This window comes from Colobus angolensis, unplaced genomic scaffold, assembly GCF_000951035.1.
Source record: "Colobus angolensis palliatus isolate OR3802 unplaced genomic scaffold, Cang.pa_1.0 Scaffold129, whole genome shotgun sequence".
NCBI classification, from domain to species: Eukaryota; Metazoa; Chordata; class Mammalia; order Primates; family Cercopithecidae; genus Colobus; species Colobus angolensis.
Genome location: NW_012114141.1, coordinates 4042188 through 4061411, shown reverse-complemented (window position 1 = coordinate 4061411; position 19224 = coordinate 4042188). Strand labels below are relative to the sequence as shown.

The 19224-nt window shown below is 40.5% G+C and overlaps 1 protein-coding gene across 3 annotated transcripts in view; it reads right to left on the bottom strand.

Moving 5' to 3' along the window:
- The window catches only part of PLCL2 (phospholipase C-like 2), a 211021-nt gene that overhangs the window by 8175 nt on the left and 183622 nt on the right, over positions 1-19224 (bottom strand). For 2 of the 3 annotated variants that reach the window (XM_011933713.1, XM_011933714.1), the window contains exon 5: positions 14142-14251. In XM_011933713.1, the coding sequence (XP_011789103.1) occupies positions 14142-14251 (110 nt within the window). Of the gene's footprint in view, positions 1-671; positions 1030-14141; positions 14252-19224 lie in introns of those variants that run through there. The other variant, XM_011933715.1, reaches the window with a different exon arrangement.

The following is a 19224-nucleotide window of genomic DNA, read 5'->3' as shown; positions in this document are numbered from 1 at the left end:
AATATGAAGAATTTTGAACTGGAAACCAAGTATCCAGCCTGGGCAACAAGAACAAAACTGTCTCAAAAAAAAAAAAAAAAAAAAATCTGAAAGAGGTGGGGGTGTTTGTTGTAGCAGTGTTCATATTTCATAGATTCAAAAGACTTGAAAAGAGCAAAGGTTACTTAAAACACTGCCACCCACTGACACAGGGTGTCTGGTTTTGAAGACTCCTTCCACAAAGCTGGCTTTGCAATGTTTTCAGCTGAACAACTCAAATGTCATTTGATTTCACACATTCTGGTTTGAATTTTTTTAACTTATTCTATTTGGTTTTCATCTTGAAAGAGTTTTTAACAACCTTAGGTCAAAATATTTAAGGTTCTTACTTAGTAATCTTTAAAAGATGTAACTAAGGGCAGTGGCTGGATCCCAGCAGCTCTTGCTGCGAGTCTGGCGTGACCGTGCTTTTTCTGGCTGAGCCTGTGGCTTACCTGGGATTGGATCAGAGGCCGCAGCAGCCAGGAAAAGAATGATGACAGCTCCAAATGCCAGAACCGCACCCCAGCTGTGCTCAACCCTTGGGCTAATCACCATACTTTCTGTATGACCACAAAAGATGTTCTAGTTTTTAATATATTAAAAATATTTCAAGACACATCTGTTAGTGCTACATTTTAGGAGCCAAAATTAACAAGTACAAGTCATTGCTTTTATTCAGACATAGGGACAAAACAACAGGGATTCTACAACTGGCTAATGTTTTCAAAGTCCTTTTGTCCAACTATCTATTAGAGAAAAACAGTTGTCTTACTTCTGAGGTGAGGGATCCAGTGTGGCAGCTAAGACTTCCCCTGCCCTCTGCCACCTGTGTAATGGCCACATGCTTGGGTGTTGAAGAGAGCAAAGATTAGCACTTGCCATTTCCTGGGGGCCAGCAGGCACTTTTTTCCAAATCACATGCAGTGTGAGGGAGGAGAAGAAGGAGGGTACTCATACCATTATGGGAGTCTGAGGCACGAAAATACTCCTCCTTCCTGGCTTCCTTATCTATTTGGGAACACAGACAGGAACCCAGCAGAATTTAGGTACCTTCACTGATACCACCTGCTCTACAAAGACAGGATGCAGGGGAAGAGCTATTACCATTCCTCTTTTATAAAAAGGACACTGAGTTTAGAGAGATTACAGGTAGAGTCTGAACAGCAAATCACACTGAAACACACACACACAGCTTTCTCTCTGGTGTGTTTGTTTTATTTTCCTGTTGGATAAACTAAACTGTGAGGCCAAAGCTATAGAGAGTTGAACCCCACAGACCGCATACAATATTTTAAAGCAAGCAAGTTGAAATGTCCACTACATTTTTCATGTACCCAGCACATCAAAAACTGTGTAGACAATTCACTCTTCCTGTAATTAAAAGCAGAAACAGAAATACGGATTTCCAATGTGTGTTTGTTGAATGAGGAATGAGTGAACAAAAGAATGAAACAGGTGTGGTGGCTCACACCTGCAATCCCAGCACTTTCAGAGGCTGAAGTGGGTAGATCACCTGAAGTCAGGAGTTCGAGACCAGCCTGGCCAACATGACGAAACCTGTCTCTACTAAAAATACAAAAATTAGCCAGGCACGGTGGCGGGCGACTGTAATCCCAGCTACTCGGGCGGCTGAGGCAGGAGAATCACCTGAACCCGGGAGGTGAAGGTTGCAGTGAGCCAAGATCACACACTGCACTCCAGCCTGGGGGACAGAGCAAGACTCTGTCTGGCGGGGGGGAAAGAATGAATGGATTGTAGGAGTCTTGGCTACGGATTCTAAATTGCCTCTCATGATTATACGTTGACAGTTCTCCTTTCAAGAGCTCTTTTGAGGCTGGCTGAGATTGTGGCACATTCATTAGAATTAAGGAAGGCCTCCTAGCTTGGTCAGGCCCACTTCCCACTGAAGTCTCAATAAACCTTATGGTTGAAAAAAGACTCCCTGATCATCAGAGTCACCTAAACCTAGAGCAACAGGACACAGGCTGTTGTACAGGATGTTAGGCTCATTCCAAGAGTGAGTGATGTTTTCTGTCGTTTTGGCTTCCTGTATGTGCACTCACATGTTTGATGGGCATGGAACATGAACTGCAAATCAGCTTGTCTCCCCACAGCGGGAAGACCGCCTTCCCTCCACCCTGACTTCCACCCCAAAGGGTGCAAAGAAGCTGCCAGAGGGGGATGAGGGGTTCTGTGCAGGAGCAGAAAGGAGAGCCCTCTAAGCACAGCTCCTGCCCTTGGTTTTTCCTGGATCCAAAGAGATGTTTCTGTGGTTCGAGGCAGTGTCTTGATGATGCAAGGACAGTGGGCTGCACAGATCTGACTATCCGTGCGGCTTCCTTTGCCTGCCACACCTTTTGCCTATATTTGGGCTGTCATCACATTTACAGTTAGTCTCCAGTTTTCCCAAGGTTGTGCTCAGAGGTTTGTACAAAAGTTAATAATTTTACATATAATATTCAATTTATTAAATTCAGAATGAATGCCTTCCTCCTTATAAACAATTTTACATTTCCTTCACCAAAGACAGAGGGTTGGGGGCTCCTCAGCAGCACCACGGAGGAGACAGTGTCTGAGCTGGGGAAACTCAGGGCAGGAAAGGATGGCGGCAGGCCCAGGGGCTGATGCTGCCTGCCACAGAGGAGTGACCATGACTCCAACACATGGCACCTCTGGAGCCCAACCATTTAGCAGAATGATTTCTATGCTACAAAGCGTTCTAGGTTCTGACTTTGACTGCATGTCCCTCTGCTACAGACCTGGCCATGGGAAGGGCTAAAGTCCACCATGCAGTACGACAGTGGCCTCGTCTGGCACAGAGCTGGCAACTCTGGTGGCAGAGGTAGGGTGAGCATTCAGGAGCAGCCTTTGGAGTCTCCAGACAGTGGAGGTGAGCCATGACCTAAGCACAGAAGGTTGGGTGTCAGCAGAGGGTTCCAGGCAGGGACCAGGGCCAGAGGGCAGGGGAGGGTGGCCCAGCTGTGTAGAGAGAGGACGCAGAGAGCGAGGGGACACTGAGAGGCAAGTGGGGCTGGCCCATGGGCGTAAGAGCCCTTGGAAACACCAGGGAAAATAGCGCGCACGTAAGCACCTCCTTCGCACTATTAACCTTCCAAGTACACCATTTACACAGTCAAACATTAGCTGAGTAATCACAAACTCCACATGAGTGGGGTCCCAATATTGGAGGTTTTACTGTGTTTCAAATGGACCAGAAAGGACAGCCTGCCTAATGACAAATGCTACTGTAGTTTGATTTTCTGAGCCATTCTGAGGCATTTTCACACACTAAATAGAGAAATGGCTTTCAGTCAATTATAGCTTTTCAGGAAAAGAGACAACATAATATTCTACCTATAATAAATAAAAACAACTAAAAGATATGAGCCTCAATAAAAGGAGTCATACATCAACTATCATGGTAACTTCAAAAAGGAAACAAATGCCAGTCTTTTAAGTCTTCAAGATAAGCACTGTACCTCAGGTGAAAATGAAGAAAATCAAGACAAATGTCTTACCAGGTGCAAAAACCATCTGTTTCATTGATTTATTTTTTGGCAGAAGTCTTAGGTTCCTAAAGAGAATGAATCTCTAATTACTTTCAGGGTTTATTGATAGTCTTGTTTCTGATGGTAGAGGGACACAGGTCAGGAGAGCTAGCCTGGCAGCCATTCATCTGGAAAACATCTTGGGCTGTAACAAGCTTAATTTAAGTCCAAGATATGATATAGATGCTATAAAAAAAAGTCCAGCCATCCCAGCCACCCCAGATGAGATCCAGCCATGTGAGTGCCTTCTTGGATGTTCCAGGCCAAGCTGAGTTCCCAGCAGAAGAAAATCTCTTAAGTGATCCCAGCTAACACTGTATGGAGCAGGAAAACCATCTGGCTGAGCCCAGCTAACCCACAGAATCACAAGAAATAAGAAGTCGTTGTTTTAAGCCACTAGTTTTGTAGTGGTTTGTTATATAGCAATAGACAACTGAAACAGTCACCAAAGGGTGCCATATGTTGTACTACCTGACAATACCTTCCTGGACAAAGTGGATTAAAGCAGAGAGAGAACCTGATCAAAGGACATTTAATACAAGAGGAGATTTATCAGGACCACTGGTCTGGAGCTAAAAGCCTAGGCTGAGGTAGGAAATACAAATAGATGAGTACTTGAAATAAATGCTGAGAAGGTATGGTAAAGAACAGACCAAGGCCAGAAAAAGTTATAAAGCAGTAGAAACTCTGAGTGAATAGAATGAGCCAGCCAGCAGAAGCAGCAGAATGGAGAAGAGGCGGAAAGGTAAGCAGAAAGACCCCTGTTCCACAGAGAGGGTCAGCTACCTCGGGGGCCGCCAGGTTTTCGGACAGCCTGCTGTTGTCATGAGGCTGGACTGCAGTTTCTGGTCTCCAGTTCCCTGAGGTCCCTGTCCCTCTCATGATCCCTTGTGTGAGCCAGCATCTGTGGCCACTCCTCTGTGAGCTGGCCAGAGAGAGTTTCTACTCTTGGTAACCAAAACAGACCAATGAAAACAGGACTCTTCTAGTATGAGATTCTACCATTTTAGGAGTGGCAATGAATCGACACAGTGAAAATTACCACCAGTACAGTGAATATTTTGGCAACTGGAAAATAAAGGTAGAGGAAGTCTTGATTAAGCTGGTGGATTGAAAATGCATTACAGAATTTCCATTCCACATTCCTGATGAAATGAGCATAAATAAAGCCAAGCAAAAAGCCACAAACAGCAACCAAACTAAAAAAAGGGTATAACATCATTCTATAAACTAAAACTCATAGAAGTCATGTTGGCAAGTCATAAAAGTTCTGAAAGTTCTATCTCAAACACAACCAAACCAGAGAGATGAAAACTGAGCGAACATCCTCTCTGTTTCATGGAGTAACAGATGGGGCAGAGGGTGGGAAGAAAGAAATGACCTAGGAAAAGTTGGAAATGTGGCTGGCATACAATTAGAAAACCAGACAGAATGCAGAAAACAATGACTTTCAGATAGTACAACACAGTGATCCTGAGAGAAGAAATACAAAGAATCGTGTCCAGCTTACTGCTTGCAGTTTCCAGGTGCAGTACAGGAAAAGGGAACTCAAACAGAGCCCAGCAGTCCCACTGGGGTGAGAAGACAGAGCATGGAGTTCAGGGAGCCAACAGTGGCTAGAATATGAGGGGCCGAGAAGCAGAGAGGAAGGAGTTGGAAAACAGCTATTGTGAATATATGACATGTCTTCAAGAAGGTAGAGGATATGACTAGCATGAACAGAAACATGAGAAATTTGAAATTAAAAATAAAACTGAATAGGATTAATGGCAGATTAGATATTACAGAAGATAGAAGTATTGCTTGAAAATACAGCAATATTGCTTGAAGACATAGAAATAAAAATATCAAGAATTAAAAAGGAAAACAAAAAGGAAACGGCTGAGTAAGGTAATTCCAACACGTTGGGAGGCTGAGGTGGGAGGATTGTTTGAGGCCAGGAGTTTGAAACCAACCTGGGGAACATGGCAAAACTAGTCTCAACAAAAAATGTACAAGTTATCCAGGCATGGTAGCATGTGCCTGTGGTCCCAGCTACTCAGGAGGCTGAGATGAGAGGATCATTTCAGCTCAGAAGGTTGAGGCTGCAATGAGTAGTGTTCATGCTACTGCACTCCAGCCTGGGCAAGAGTGAGATCCTGTCTCAAAAAAAAAAATTTTTTTTTAAACCACAGAAAATATTTCAAAACTAATGAATAAGCATCTGTGATTGTGGGATAATAATATCAAGCAGTATATTTATACACATAATTGGAGTTACAGAAAGATGGTAGAAAGGGTAAGAGAGAAAAACATTTCAGGAAAGAATCACCAAAAAGTTTCCAAATTTGTTAAAAACTATAAATTCACATATCTAAAAATCTCAACAAACCCCAAGCAGAAGAAACATAAAGAAAACCACATCAGAGCCTGTCATATATTTTTTAAAACTCATATACACACAAAGATGCTCAACCCCCATCCACTTACTAGAATGACAAAACTGACAATTCCAAGTGTTGACAAGGATGTGGTGCAACTGAAACCCTTGTAACACTGCTGAGGACATGCAAAATGGAACATCAGTTTTATTTTAAAGCACTGTGGCAGTTTTTTATCAAGTCTCACATACATCTACCATGTGACCCAGCAATCGCACTCATATTTACCCAAGAAGAATAAAAACATGTCTATACAAAGACTGATATGTCAATGTTCATTGAAGGTTTATTTATAATAGCTAAAAATTGGAAACAACACAAATGTCCATAAATCGATGCATGTATAAACAAAATGTGTTATATCCATAAAACAGAATAATATTTAGCAATAAAAAGGACTGGAGTACTGAAACCTACATTAACTTGTATGACTCAAAGCACTATGCTACATGAAAGAAGCCAGGCAGAAAAGACTGGATGCCATGGAATTCCATTTATATGACATTCTGGAACAGGTGAAACTATAGAGACAGAAATAAGATAAGTGGTTGCCAACATAAAGGATTTTACTACAAAGGGGCACAATGCAATTTGGGGGAGCAGGGTGACACCTATCATCATTGTGCTGGGGGTTGCATGACTCCAGATATAGTTTATCTTATCACACTTCACAAATACTGCATTTTTTTTTTTTTTAACAAACTGAATGTTTGTGGCAACCTTGCGTCAAGCAAGTTTACAGTGTCATTTTTCCAACAGCATGTGTTCACTTTGTGTCTCTGTGTCACATTTTGGTAATTCTTACAATATTTCAAACTTTTTCATTATTATTATATCAGTTATGGTGATTTGTGATTGGTGGTATTTGATGCTACTATTGTAATTGTTTTGGGGCACTATAAGGTGTGCCCTTCCTTATAAGACAGCAAACTTAATTGGTAAATGTTGTGTGTGTTCTGATTGTTCCACTGGCCACTCTCCATCTCTCTCTGTCTCTTTAGGCCTCCCTAACGACATGAAAAATCCCTGAGACATAACGATATGAAAATTAGGCCAAAAAATAACCCTACAAAGGCCTCCAAGTGTTCAAGTGAAAAGAACTTGAAATAAAACACTAGAAGTAATAAAGCTTACTGAGGAAGGCCAAGTTCAAGTCAAAAGCCAAGATGAGCAAAAAGCTAGGCCTCTTGCACCAAACATTTATCCAAGTTTTTAATGCAAAGGAAAAGCTTGTGAAGGAAAGTTAAAGTGCTGTTCTAGTGAACTCACGAATGATGAGAAAGCAAAGCTGCCTTATTGCTGATATGCAGAAAGTCTGAGTGGTCTCAATAGGAGATCAAACCAGCCACAACATTCTCTTAAGCCAAAGCCTATTCCAGAGCAAGGCCCTAACTCTCTTCAATTCTACGAAGGCTAAGAGAGGTAAGAAAGTTGCAGAAGAAAAGCTAGAGGCTAGCAGTGGTTGGGTCATAGGTTTAAGGAAATAAGCCATCTCCATCACATCAAAGTGCAATGCAAAGCAGCAAGTGCTGATGTAGAAGGTGCAGTGAGTTACCCAGAAGATTTAGCCAAGATCACTGATGAAGGTGGCTATACTAAACAACAGATTTTCAGTACAGATGAAACAGCCTTCTATTGAAAGAAGATGCCATCTAGGGCTTTCATGGCTCAAAAGGAGAAGTCAATGCTTGGCTTCAAGGATTCAAAGGACAGTTTGATAAACTTGTTAGGGAATAATGCAGTTGGTGGCTCTAAGTAGCAGCCGACGCTCATTGGCCATTCTGAAAATCCTAGGGTCCTTAAGAATTATGCTAAATTTACTCTGCCTGTGCTCTATAAATGGATCAATAAAGCCTAGATGACAACATACGTGTTTACAGCATGGTTTCCTGAATATTTTAAGCCCACAGTTGGGACTCAGTAAAAAAGGTCCCTTTCACAATATTACTGCCTATCAACAACGTACCTGGTCACACAAGTGCTCTGATAGGGATGCACAAGGAGATTAACATCGTCTTCACGCCTGCTAATACAATATCCAGTCTGCAGCCCATGGATCAAAGAATAATTTTGACTTTCAAGTCTTATTATTTAAGAAATACATTTAATAAGGCTATAGCTGCCATAGATAGTGATTCCTCTGATGAATCTGGGTAAAGTAAATTGAAGACCTTCTGGAAAGGATTCACCATTCTAAGATGCCATTAATAACATTCATGATTCATGGGAGAAGTCAGAATGTCAACATTAACAGGAGTTTGGAAGAAGCTGATTTTGGAGGAAGTTGATCCCAGCCCTCATGGTTGACTTGGAGGGGTTCACGATGACAGTGGGGAAAGTACATGCAGATGGGATGAAAATAGCTAGATAACTAGAATTAGAAATAGAGCCTGAAGAGGTGACTAAATTGCTGCAATCTCATCGTAAAACTGTAATGCATGAGGAGTTGCTTCTTATGAATGAGCAAAGAAAGTGGTTTCTTGAGATGGAATCTACTCCGGTGAAGATGCTGTGAACACTGCTGTAATTACAGCAAAGGAGTTGCAATATTACATACACTTAATTGATCAAGGAAAGGCAGGGTTGGAGAAGACTAATTTTCAAAGAAGTTCTACTGTGGGTAAAATGCTATTGAACAGCATTGCATGTTACAGAGAAATCTGTGGTGAGAGAAAGAGTCCATCGGTGCAGCAAGCTCCATTGTTGTCTTATTTTAAGAAATTGCCATGAGCCACCCTAGCCTTCAGCAACCACCACCCTAATCAGTCATCACCCATTAACATGGAGACAAGATCCTCCTCCAGCAAAAGGATTACAACTAGCTGAGGGCTTAGATGATTATTAGCATTTTTTTAGCAATAAAGTATTTTTAAATTAAGCTATGTACATTTTTTAGACATAAATGCTACTGTACACTTAGTAGACCATATTATAGTGTAAATATAACTTTTATATATACTGGGAAACCGAAAAAATCATGTGACTCACTTTATTGTGATGTTTGCTTTATTGCCATGGTCTGGAACTGAAAAAGCAGTCTCCAAGGTATGCCTTTATATACATTTGTCAGAACTCATAGGATTCTGTGCTCAAAATTGGTGAATTTTATTTTACAAACATTATGTCGCAAAGTTGACACACAAAAAAGAATGATGCAGAGTACCTAACGGAGGGAGGTTTGAAAGTTGGTTTCTAAATCAAAGAAGCAACTGGAGGCCTGTGGGAATGGATTACACCCTCTCCCCAGTTTGCAGCAGAAACCCTAGAACAGGACATTTTACAAACTCTGAGAAGAGAAAGCTGGGTCCAAGTATCATAAGAAGCCTGGCAATGACACCCGCTGGCTTTCTCTCTTTTCCCTGCTATTCATGTAGGCTGCAGGAAAGCATGGGTGCCTTCTCAGATTGATGGTGACAGTGAACCAATTTAAATACTGAACTTCAAGTGACATGGCAATTACAGTTTTAAGACCAAATATGAATACTTTTAACATAGACAATAAAAAAAACCAATATGCTCCATCTAGTAATATTAGAGGATGCTCATATTATCATCTTTCTTTTTTTTGAGACAGAGTCTCGCTCTGTCGCCCAGGCTGGAGTGCAGTGGCGCAATCTTGGCTCACTGCAACATCCGCCTCTTGGGTTCAAGTGATTCTCCTGCCTCAGCCTCCCAAGTAGCTGGGATTACAGGCACCCGCCACCATGCCCAACTAATTTTTGTATTTTCAGTAGAGACGGGGTTTCATCATGTTGGCCAGGCTGGTCTTGAACTCCTGACCTCAGATGATCCACCCGGCTTGGCCTTCCAAAGTGCTGGGATTACAGGCATGAGCTACCATGCCTGGCCCATATTGTCATCTTTCATAGCAGGTCAATCAACAATACCTATAACTAAAACATGGAGCTTTAAAAATATCCGACAAAATGACTTCTATTAACATTTTTCATAATCCCTTTTCTTACCCTCAAAGGGATCTTTTGGGAAATGGAAATAAATCTTTATTATGGTAGAAATTGCTCACCAATTCATTTAGCATCTTTATGGTTAAGTAAAATGAAATTTAGTACTTAAAAAATATTAAAGAACAATTACATTAGAATTCTATCGGTCAGGCGCGATGGTTCATGCCTGTAATCCCAGCACTTTGGGAGGCTGAAGTGGGAAGATTACTTGAGGTCAGGAATTCGAAACTAGCCTGGCCAAGATGGTGAAACCCTGTCTCTACTAAACATACAAAAATTAGCTGGGCATGGTGGCACATGCATATGGTTCCAGCTATTTGGGAGGCTGAGGCAGGAGAATCACTTGAACCCAGGAGACAGAGGTTGCAGTGAGCTGAGATTGTGCCACTGCATTCCAGCCTGGGTGACAGAGTGAGACTCCAACTCAAAAAAGAAAAGGAAAAAAAGAATTATGTCTACTGACATAACTTATTTCATAATATCTGAGACATTAGTGCTTGTGAGATGTGACAGTATTTTATGTAGCACTAACAAAGAAAAATCATTGCCAATTTAAACAGGATATAATGCAAAGATGCCATGGACTATAAGATGTACACTAATTTCAAAGACACCGAAAGTGTGAAGAAAAAGTGTGACTTAGAATCAATAAAATATGTACTGATCCATCCAGACATATTCATATAGAAAGGTTCCTGGAATAAGGTCACCTACATCTAATAATGGTTATTTCTCAGAGGGATAATCTTGGGTCATTTAAAAACATTTTTCTTTTTTAAAAAAGACAGATTTACAATGACAAATGAATGCTTTTTTTTCAAGAAAAAAAAAGACGGGAAGTATGCCAAGATGTTAATAGTAGATAATTTTGGGTGTGGCAGTTATAGATGACTTTATTTCTTCTTTGTTCATTTCTGAATTTTAAAAGAACCTTCAAAATTAAAAAACTAAACAAAGCAAGTAAAGATTCATAAAAACTGGGACAGACATCCTTTAATGAAAGGACATTTTTAGTGGCAGGAACTCCTGTCAGGGTGATCAATGGTCCCAGTTTGCCCGGACTGTCCTGGTTCTAGCACTGAATGTCTTGTTGCTGGGACGGCTGGTCACCCTCCCTCCTCATGGTTCAAATGACTGTGGTGACGCATCAGGAAAGCTTTTGATTCTAGGACAATCATAATAAGGTTTGTTTTTAGTGTGCCTCAGAATCCCCCAAGAAACTTGTTAAATAAGCAGATTCCTTGGTTCCAAGCCTAGAGATTCTGGTCTGGGAAGGCTGGGGTTAGGCTTAGGGGACGGCATTTTTAAGCATCCCAGGTAATTCTCAAGCCTTGGCCTGTTTCAGAGCTCCTTCAGCAGTCTTCCTGGCTTCCTCCTTCACTTCCTCTCCTCTGCATTTCCGGGGTCATCTGAAACCCTCCCTAAGCATTTGTGCCACTGGGAGCCTCCTGCTGTGTGTTTACTGCTGGCCATCTGCCTAGAGCACTGCCACCTCTCCAAGTTCACTGCAAAGAAAAAGTGATGGGAGGAACTCAACAGATCCCATGCCCTCCTGCCAGGAAAATACTGGTAGCTCAACTCAGACCTAAATTCACGTTCAAGATTCCCTGTCAGCACTCATTCTTCTAAAGAAAGTTTAAATCAGTGACATACAGGAATGAAAAAAGCCCCCCATTCTACAGAAATGACACACAGATCTTTCCAATTCTTCCTCATCCCTCACTTACGTTCTACCATCCTCAAACACCATCTGTAGCAAATATTATCCTGGAAATTAAAAAAAGACCTATTACCCCATCCTATACATTTACTTCCATATGAACATAAGTCTGAGGTGTTAATTCTCTCTCCTGGACACAATTCAAAAGAAAGTAGGTTTCTTCAATGTATCTATTTGGTCCAATTACTTCTAAAATATGGCACACTGCTTTATGTCAGCTGTTTTTCATTAATATGTGCATCAGGCTCCCATTTTTGGTGGCTCTAGGCCCAGTGCTTCTCAAACTTGAATGTGCCTAAGAATCACCTGGGGATCTTGTAAAAATGCAGGTTCTGAATCAGCAGGACCAGGGTGGGGCTTGAGATTCTGAATTTCTAACAAGTTCCCCCCTGAGGCCTAGGCTGCTGGTTCCCGGACCACACAGGAGTAGCAAGGGTACTTGACAGGCCAAAGTTTGGTCCCTACGTCTTTATTTGCCTCTAATAAAATTAAAACAAAGTGAGCATTTGTTCCTACCACAGGGCTTAATCTGCTGTGCCATATTTTCTGAGTTTACAGGAAATTTGTAGTGTGCCCCCCACCTCTGACCAGGAGTGAATCAGCAAATTGTAAAGCCAAATCCTTTTTCGTTGTAAATTCTTACATCTGCTGTTTACTGATCTGCAAACAATCAGGGTTACATTCTAAGCAAAATAGGTATATAAGAAAAGTACATATGTAAAGAGGGAAATGTCTGAAGAAGTCAAGAAAATGATCTTAATTATAAAAATAAGTAGAAGTTTAACGTGAGAAAAATGCAAATGGTGACTAGCTTTGGAAGAGACCTTTTATTACATCAAATCTGAAAATTATTGTCAGCTCCAGGGATGGAGCTTTTAATTGAGGGGGAATGAGGAAATTTAAAATGGCAGCTGTGATAATGTCTTTACGGTCTTGAATCTGTTGGGGCTCAGAAAACAATACCCCAAAAGATGACACTGACATGCTGACCTAAAGAAGCAGGCTCAAGGTTTCTCTGACCACCCCCAACACATATCTCTCAGTCCTCTCTCTCCCAAAGATGAGGCTGTTCAAATTCCCTTATCTAACTAGAAACTGAACCCACCAAGGACGAGCACAAATGCTTCTGATCTCCTCTCTGAAATTTCATTAACCAGAGAAGATTAAAATTTGTATTACAGAAGAAGAGACTGAAAATTTAACACCACAACTACAGCACAAAGAACTTCCTCCCAAACTATTTTTCCTTCTCAGACCATTCGATTCCCAACGAGAATCATTTACTATCCCATTTCTGAGCACTGGGCCCATTCATTTCCCCTAAAATTCATTTACTAGCCCTCAAAAACGGCCACACTTCCCCCATGTCCCTCCACTATGAAGAAGGGTTTGTAAGCATCAAGATCACACTGGGTTGTTAGGTAATCATCCTCCTGTCATTCCCCATGCTTCTGCACCTTAAATAAACATAATATGTAGGTCTTTTCATGCCTGCTAATCTGTCACTTGTCGGTTCGTTTTCAAGGCAGCTTCAGAGGGTGAAAGGGAAGCCTTCCTTTCTTCCCTACAAATTCAGCTAAGCAGAAAGTTTGGAAGGCAAACACCAGAGAGTAATTTTACATTTATTAATTGTCCAAGATCTGGAATGAAATAACCTCTGTGTTATTATTATTGATGCTCTGTGAATAACACTGAGAAGAACTATTGAGGTAAAACTCAAAAGTTTCGAGGTACATACACCATATTATTTTAAAAATTATGTCATATTACATATAAAGTAGAAAATCAGCCTGAGAGAATGCACAGCAAAAGGCCAACAGTAATTGTCCCTGGATGATGGGATTGTGTTCACCTTTGATTATTGCTCTTTTGACATTTTTGACAATGAAAATATATTATTTTATAATAAAAATAAAAAAGTTAATTTTTAAAAACTGTTACGCCAAAATAGATATGCACAGAGATGGCATTTCCCTTCAAGAAATATTTCTTTCAATAACAATTCTTTTATGTATTTCCTTTGATTATGCTCCATACAATTCTTTTCTATTTATTTCTGGGATTATATGAACATTATAGCTATAATTATAAAGTGTTATATGAAATTTGAGTAACTAGAATCTTTAAATTCCCAATCATTTCTCTGTAATCAATATTTTCTATTTTACATATAGCAACTGGCATTTATAAACTTTAAAATGTCTTACGGATAAAATGACAAAGTCCTTTATCTATCAGAACCTACAATGTGCCAATCATAGAAGTTCCCGTGTTCTTCATCTGATCTACAATGCCAAACTGTTGTGCCTACAGACTCTAGGAGGGCAGAGTTCTTCATGTGATTTCTGTATCCATTCTACAATCTCAGTGGCTGACCATGTACCATGCAGGAAATGTTATACTAAGAAAGGGAAGCATGCTGTAAAGACTGCAAAATCACCAGCATCAGAAACAACTCTGTAGGTACCTTTAAGATGGTAATATTCCAGGTAAAGCTCTCCACTGCTTTTTGTAGCTTTCTTTCCTTCAAACCTTCCTTGGTGCCTATGCTGTGCAAGTGTTCATGGAATTCCATGGCTGAAAGAAATAAAAAAGACAAAGTATATTACCTCCCATCCAATCTGTGGTAATGAACTGGAAATATTTCTTTTTCTAGGTAAAGTTAAAATGATTCCAACCTCCAGTGGAATTTCATAAATGTGTCCATTCAAGAATGTAATAATGGGGACAAAACACTGAAAAATTATGGCAACAACAAGGCAGAAGGCATCTTCGAAGTCAGCAATTGTTCCTCATTGTTTAGGAGGGAAACAGGGCACCTGTGATCACTGTTATTCTTATTTTAGAGAAGGGAAGCTCAGCAAGCTTCAGAGATGGGAGACTGCAAGGGAGCAGAAAGAAGGGCTGGGACCAGCATCTGGACCTGGACTCTCAGAAGGCGGATTTCAGCTCCACTGAGAACACAGTGGAGACCAGGGATAGAAAGAATGCAAAGTAATGTATTTTCTGTCACAGAAAGGGTCAATCTGAGGTCAAAGACCAAGCCCACAGTACAAGGAGGGGAGTGGAGAAAGACCCTGAACTCTAACTCTGCATTTATGCTACAACTCTACACCAGAATTTATATAATAAATAAATATTCCCTACTGCTGTTCAAAATAATTTCTGCAAGATCTATAGATCCTCTAATTCAAATTTAGTTTACAGGGTTTTCACATAAATTTAAAAATTTTATGCTTTTTTTCCATTAGATGGAAAAATCTTAATTCCTAATCACACCAATATAACTGCTAATAGTAAGACTACTGAATCCAATTTAAACATTCTTAGCCCTTTTTTTTGTCCTTAGAGTATAAGTAATTGAGAATGTTCAGTGAAAAATATGATGTTCTAGGGTGAGCTGGAATAATTCTTTTCTCTCTGTGGTTATGTTACTGACAATGTACAATTAGGTCATGTGTTTCTTTTTTCTCATTTTACATGTATGTGGTGGGGAGAGTACTTTTTTTTGATGTAATTTGTTTTATGGATTATGTCAAAACATTACATAATTCCAAAGTTAAACTGCATATTGAGGTGAATTCAGGTAAGTTTTGCCTCATTTATGGTCTTCTCTACCTTGATCCTTCTTCCCTTTATATGTTCTTATTAGTTTTTTATTGTATTGTTTCTCTTTGTAAATGTAATCAAATGTGTACATATTATTCATAATCTTCCTTTCTTACAGGAAAGTAGCATACTATGTACTGTGTCCTGCATGTTGGTTATTTTCTTTCTTTTTCTCACACAATTGCATAGTGGAGTTCACTCCATGTCAGTGTATAGAGCTCTTCCTCACTCTTTTCTGTAACAGCTACAGACTCCATTGTGTAGATGAACCAGCACTTATTTAACCAGTTCCCTACTGAAGGACGTTGTATGGTTTAAAAACTTTTGCTATTACAAATAATTTAGCACTGTTGTAAATTTTACAAGACCTTTTGTACATTCTTTTGCGCACTTTTACTCTTCAGTTGGGCATTCCGATTTCTAATTCCCTTTCTATGCAACACCATTTCAAAGCAACTCTTTATATGGTGATTGACAACAACTTTATTCCTTAATGTCTTTAAATATCAAGCAAAAGCTGACACACATATCATAAATATAATAAATGGCCAATTTAGTCTTTTCACTTCTGTGTTTCTTTCTCTCACCTAACCAGGAGCTGTGGTCCTACTTCCTGTTATGCTAATAAGATATGGTAGCCTCACTGGTTTTGGGAAAGAACAGTAATTAGTAAGATTCATTCCACTCTCCAAGGAACTAACCCATGGACCATTCCCCTTTTCTCCAACTTCTCTTTTGCTGATGATGGTACTTGAGAACATTCCAACTTGGATAACTGAATAAGCCCCCTCCACCCCAATGCCACACACACACACTTTCCCCACTCTTCACCTCTAGGAGACTCCCTGGAGTGTGCTGCATGACTCAGATCCACCCATTGGGGCCCTAATGCTAAGACTGATGTGCTTGGCTTTTCTAAGTTTTAATATTGGACTTCAAGAGTTCTGGATTTCCAAACAGGAATAATTAATACTCATTATGTTTCTGGCAGTCAGAAGCTGCCATATTCTCATAAGTATCACTGAGGCTTGCAGAATGGAATCCATGACTGGAATTATAGGAAAGGAGACACAAGAGTGGGAGGAGGGGGTAGCTCTCTACAAACAAGAAATATGACTCCATGGACTGTAAGATGAATGGGAAAAGAAACTAGGAGGAAAAACGGAAGTGATATTAACTAAAGCAGGACCACATATTACAATTGCTTGACCGGATGTGGGCTCTTCACAATGGTTTTTTATGGCATTTCAAAACTGGCACAAGGTGTAACAATAATAGTGAGGAATTTTTCTAACATCAAGGTATCTGCATGGAAGCCTCATTCTGCTAGGAGCAGACTGTTTACGGTGCCTTGCTGAACATTTGATCACCTGTAAGGTAATGAGGCAATGACAGGAACTGGTATGCTAGGCTTAATTCCAGCTCACATAATGTAAGTATGGAACAGCAGAAGAAGGGAATGCTGAGCTTAGACAAACAGCTACTCTTAGGAAAACAGCTTTCAGGCCAGGCGCGGTGGCTCACGCCTGTAATCCCAGCACTTTGGGAGGCCGAGGTGGGAGGATCACGAGGTCAGGAGATAGAGACCATCCTGGCTAACAAGGTGAAACTCCGTCTCTACTAAAATACAAAAATTAGCCAGGTGTAGTGGCAGGCGCCTGTAATCCCAGCTACACGGGAGGCTGAGGCAGGAGAATGGTGTGAACCTGGGGGGCGGAGCTTGCAATGAGCTGAGATAGTGCCATGGCACTCCAGCATGGGCAACAGAGTGAGACTCCTGTCTCAAAAAAAAAAAAAACCTTTCAGAAACTTCAGAAAGTACGAGCCTAGGGAACAGGCTGCCTTGAGAAGGACTGGGGACTTGAAGACGAAACAGAGTTGAAAGGATAAAAGATGATATAGATAAGGAAGAAATGGGGAAACATTTAAAGAAACAAGTGTAGCTGCATACATGGCTGCTATCTAAAAAGCTCATATTTTACAAGTCTATTAAAAAAATGAGACGAGACCATTCTCCCTTATCTTACTCCTCTTAAAATACCTCTAGCCCAATAAAAGTTCACAGGGACATGCAAAATGTTTTATTAGTGAAGCTCTTTTAAAAAACAGGCAAAAAGGTAATAAATTGAACACTGGAAATACTAAGTTAAAAATAAAAAACTCAGACTATCAATCCCATTGTCATTTATTTAATTATTTGAGTTGCTGCATAATACATCTGTTTCTTTTAAACAAGTCTTTTTTTATTTTTATTTTTTATTTTGAAACAGAGTCTCACTCTGTTGCCCAGGTAAGGGTGCAGTGGTGTGATCTCGGCTCACTGCCACCTCTGCCTCCTGGGTTCAAGCAATTCTCCTGCCTCAGCCTCCCAAGTAACTGGGATTAGAGGCGCCTGCCACCACACGAGGCTAATTTTTGTATTTTTAGTAGAAATGGGGTTTCACCATGTTGGTCAGGCTGGTCTTTTAAACATTTCTGTGTTATTAACTTAGAAATGACTGATCTTTGCTAATCCACCAGAGTGGATTTTGCTAATCAACTAATTTGAAGCATACATTGATTTTATTTTTTTAAGAAAAGGGTTCTCACCTTGACCTTTCACTGTCTCCCTGTGACATGCGAGGGCCAGGGCAAGGACTAAGGATACACAACCAAGGGAATCGCAAGGCAACTTGCCAGGCACTTCACATATGCTATACAAGAAACGCAGACAGAGGCTACAGCACTTTCCTAAGGAAGTGGCAAAGAAAGATTTTAATCTTGGTTTGTCTGATATAGTGATATGTGTAAAATAATTACTCTGTGGGCAGAACACTGTAAGGGCTATTGCATAGCTACCAGTTAGAAGGGAAGAGAGAGAGAGAGAGAATGAGATTATACATTTGAACTGGATCAGTCTATATATATAAAACAAAAGAAATCCATTAAGATATCTAAGATGCAAATTGCATTATTCTCTCCATACTAAATTACTAGGAAATCTATTCCTAGCGTGTCACAGGAGGTCTTCAGAGTTCTTTACAACAACAGTGCTGTATAAAGAACTTCTCTGGGTTAGAAGTTAAGTAACCACTTCATTTTTCAAATTATTTTCAGCAAAGAAACATTCGCCCAATGAAAAAGTCCTTCTCTTACTAAAAAGCTGAAGAGTAGCATCTCTTCTCCTTCTGTAAGTCATATTATTCCGTCTAAAGACTAGACAGAGTGAGTTTTAAAGTAGCTGGTGAAAATCAGGTGAGAAATAAAAAGCTTAAGACTAAGTCACACTCCCTCTCCCCCCTGCAAGAAGTCAAGTTCGTTTTATTTTAAAACTCCTTGCACTTTAATTACAGGAAGAGAAGAGATGAGGGACTCCCACTGTGGGGATGCGAATGGAGCATGATCCAGTGTTGGTAAAAGCTGTGGTGAGCAAGGAGCTGTGTGAACCTGTGACTGCAGTTGAACAGGCAAAAGTGGATTACAGTAATCCAGAGAATTTAAAGAGCATGTGAGGAGGGTCTGGGGGAACTTGTCAGAGAATAGTGGGCACAGGCAGCACAGAGAAGTCACAAGGAGACTAGAGAGTGTATCTCAAACCTCAACGAGTAACAGAATCGCTAGAGGTGTGTTTAAAGTGCAGGTTCCTGCGTCTCCCTAGAGGTTCTGATTCAGGAGGTCTGCGGTGGGCCCAGCCACAGACATTTTCAGATTTCCATGCAAGAGGACTAGGGATCATTTTGAAGAAAACCCGATTAGGAAGATGGGGAGATGGGACTGAGAGGTGCAAAGTCCATGTCCAGTAGGTATCAGAGGGTCATTATTATAGGGGTATTTCAGAAAATCTAAGAACTGTAAGACTGTCTATCCTAAAAGACAAGAAGGAAGGAGCAGATAATCAAAAATAGAAGGGATGCAAAGGGAAACAAATAACACAATGATAGACATAGAGACAACCGTATCAA